Source organism: Loxodonta africana, chromosome 3, assembly GCF_030014295.1.
Source record: "Loxodonta africana isolate mLoxAfr1 chromosome 3, mLoxAfr1.hap2, whole genome shotgun sequence".
Classification (NCBI taxonomy): domain Eukaryota; kingdom Metazoa; phylum Chordata; class Mammalia; order Proboscidea; family Elephantidae; genus Loxodonta; species Loxodonta africana.
This window is the reverse complement of record NC_087344.1, coordinates 16,475,157-16,478,809: the sequence shown is the minus strand read 5'-3', so window position 1 is coordinate 16,478,809 and position 3,653 is coordinate 16,475,157. Positions and strand designations below refer to the sequence as shown.

General features: G+C 43.1%; 1 protein-coding gene across 1 annotated transcript; it reads right to left on the bottom strand.

Moving 5' to 3' along the window:
- Positions 1 to 760: 760 nt before the first annotated feature.
- On the bottom strand, positions 761 to 1,964 carry LOC135230618 (olfactory receptor 7G2-like). Its single transcript, XM_064280549.1, has one exon. The coding sequence runs from the start codon at positions 1,886 to 1,888 to the stop codon at positions 950 to 952; it is 939 nt and encodes a 312-aa protein (XP_064136619.1). The 5' UTR covers positions 1,889 to 1,964; the 3' UTR covers positions 761 to 949.
- Positions 1,965 to 3,653: the final 1,689 nt, after the last annotated feature.

The following is a 3,653-nucleotide window of genomic DNA, read 5'->3' as shown; positions in this document are numbered from 1 at the left end:
GACTAACTCTAGGTTTCCATTCACATGGCTCTAGCCATGGGATCAAACTGAAGCTAGTCTCTGGCTATTCCTACAGCCTTACTTTTTCCTTTTTCCGGCCCCCCTCACCTCCACCCACTTCCCTTCTGCTGCCCCCCAAAGTCACATAACAAAACACCTGCCTCAGGCACTGCTTCTATAGAACTTGACCGAAAAAAAAAGAAAGAAACCGAGGTTACACAAGGAGCAGAGTCAGGGTCCAATCCCAAATTGAATTGCACTTGTTATTGTCATTGTTAGGAGCCATTGAGTAGTTCAGACTCATAGCTACCCTATGTACAACAGAACAAAACATGGCCTGGTCCTGAGTCATCCTCACAATCCTTGGTATGCTTAAGTCCATTGTGATAGTCACTGTGTCAGTCCATCTCATTGAGGGTCTTCCTCATTTTTGTTGACCCGCTACTTTACCAAGCATGCTGTCCTTCCCGAGAGACTGATCTCTCCTGATAACATATTCAAAGTGTGTGAGACGTAGTCTCGCTATCCTTGCTTCTAAGGAGCATTCTGATTGTACTTCTTCCAAGACAGATTTGTTCCTTCTTTTGGTAGTCCATGATATAGTCAATATTCTTCTCCAACAACACAGTTCAAAGGCATTGATTCTTCTTTGGTCTTCCTTATTCATTGTCCTGCTTTCACATGCATAGGAGGGGACTGAAAACACCATGGCTTGGGTCAGGTGCATCTTAGTCTTCAAGGTAATATCTTTGCTTTTCAACACTTTAAAGAGGTCTTTTGCAGCAGATTTGCCCAATGCCATGTGTCATTTGATTTCTTAGCTGCTTAGCCATTATGTTATTTTGTCATTTTAGAAAACCTGGTTATAGGAGAGTCGGGGATTCTAGCTCATAAGTATTTTTTCGCTTTGATGCAAACTAGAAATCCAGGCCCAAAGCAGATAATTTAATCACGGAAAAGCAGGTATGCACTTGAAAATGTTCTTCAAAGCTCCCTTCATGTCCCTGTTTCTCAGGCTGTAGATGAAGGGGTTCATCATGGGAGTGACCACAGTGTACGTCACTGAAGCCACTGCAGTCTTCCTGGAAGAGTGTGTAAATGCGGCACTAACACACGTACCTAAGCCTGTCCCATAGAACAAGGAAACAACTGAGAGGTGGGACCCACAGGTGGAGAAAGCCTTATACTTTCCACCTGCTGAAGGCATTCTCAAAATGGAGGAGACAATTTGAGTATAAGAGAAAATGATTCCAGAGAGAGGAACACCACCTAGTATGGTAGCTGCCAAATATAAGAAGATGCTATTGAGGAGGGTATCAGAAGAGGCAATCTTGATGATCTGAAAAGCTTCACAGAAAAAGTAGGGGATTGTCCGGTCTGAGCAGAAAGACAGGTTCAACACTATCAGACTGTGGATCAAGGCATCCACAGTGGTAACGGACAAGGAGAGTAGAATCAGCAGACCACAGAGGCGGGGGTTCATGATGGCTGTGTATGTCAGTGGGTGACAAATGGCGACGTAGCGGTCATAGGCCATTACTCCCAGGAGAAAACTTTCCAAACTAGCAAAAACCAAGACAAAGCAGACCTGGGTGAGGCAGCCTGCATACGTGATGCTCTGATTCTGTGTTTGGAGATTCACCAGCATGCTTGGGATCGTGGTGGTGCTGAAACAGATGTCAGTGAAGGACAGATTGGCAAGAAAGAAATACATGGGGGTGTGGAGGTGAGGGTCAGAGCTGACAGCCAGGATGATGAGCAGGTTCCCCAGGACAATGACCAGATATATGAACAGAAACAGGGCAAAGAGAAGGGGTTGCAGTTCCGGATCCTCTGTCAGTGCCAGGAGAAGGAATCCAGAAAAACTTGTTTGATTTTTAGGTTTCATATTGTTGATGAATCTGATGGAACAGATCAGCTGACAAGACAACCAAGTGCGTGGTCCCTATACCAGCAGTAGCTGCATCACCAAAGGTAAACAGCACCTAGGGCAGGGTCATGAGAAATCGAGAAGATACAAAGTTGGTGTCACCTGTGTGTATATTATTTGATTATTTAATAAAAAATATGTGAATTTGATCAATAGCTGAGCATCAACATTTATTCTGCAAAGTGTTGATAAGGTGCTCATTTTTTTTTTTTTACACTATCTGAGTTCTTATGATCATTTTAAATATTTTGTAATTTTATAGGAAGAAAGGCCTGGGGATCTATTTCTGAAAATTAGCCAATAAAAATTCTGTATTAAAATGGTTCAATTCACAATCAAGTATGAGGATGGCAGAGGACGTGGCAGCTTTTGGTTCTGTTGAGCATGAGTTGCCATGTGTCAAAGGTCCACTCACTGCCAGCTAACAAAAACAACAGGGCCCATGTGGACTTCATTGTGGGCCTAGATTTCCAGCCCAAGGGGCATATTCTAAACAAGTCTGGATGGACACACTTACTCCAAGGAAAGATCCATCTTTACAAAGAAAAATGTGTCCTCCCAGACATGAAGCATCAGTAAAATTATTTTCTTCACAAATTTGGTACTATTATAGAGAAAAACAGAAGAGGGAGACACTCTGAATTGTCTCTTGCAGACTTCATGTTTCTTTCTTTTTCCCCCCGAGATTAGGGCCAGGTGATAGCAATAATACAAATGTGTTTTAAGAACCAGGGGTGGGTAGAAAAGGCAAACCTGATAACCCTATTTCATCACCATAAGAATGCAAGAAAATATCACAGAATTTTATCACAGTCATCATGTTGGAGAAGGGGCGATTTCTGTTCAGGAGGAAAATGGTCTTTACCATTGTAGAGACAGAATTAGAGAACTGGTAGAATTGGAGCTTCTTGGGACTGGTGCAAAGATAGAAGGAAACATGTCAGGAAGAGAGAAGACAGGCAGGAGTCCATGGGAAACTTGAGTTCAATCATTTCATGCATGTACTCTCAGCACAGTTTCCCCAGAATGAACCTGTGGTAAAACACCTGTCCTTATTTCCAAACAATAACTAAGCAATTTTAAGTTACCTGGCTGATGTCGCCGTAGAATGATGTTGATAAATCCCCCAGATGGTGAAGGTGGAGGATGTGTTCTGAGGAAAGGCAGAGAGATTGAGTGGGACACCTGGCTCCTGGGCTTCAGGGTTATCTGTGGGTGGAGTCTCGGGTGTGCTGCTGCCTGCCTGAGGGAGGGATGTTGAGTGAGGTGGTCATAGGCAGGCTATTTGCAGTCTCTGTATCCCTGGGGGCTCAATATCCAAAGCTCCTCATTAAGTAAGCACTTTTATTGTCATTCTGATCCCAGGACAGTGAAAATCCTGAAAGACCAAGGCTTTAGAATGTGAAATTCAGGATGGCTGATTCCTTGCCCCTGTAAGATCATGCCATTTTTCTCTCTGTTTCTGCTAACCTCCGTGTCAACAACGTGCACACATGGACACAAAAGCCTTCTCACTGGATTCCAGTCATCTTCTTTTTTTGTTTTTTTTTAACACAACTTGACAGCAACTGTATCTTACGAGTTGCATTAGGACCCTGACTCCTATTTTAGGTGTGAAGATATAGTTATGTATATGGGTATAATATATTTATCAACACCCACGAAAGCAGCAGTCTAGAAACCAAATGACAAATTGCATTGGGCAAATCTGCTGCAAATGATC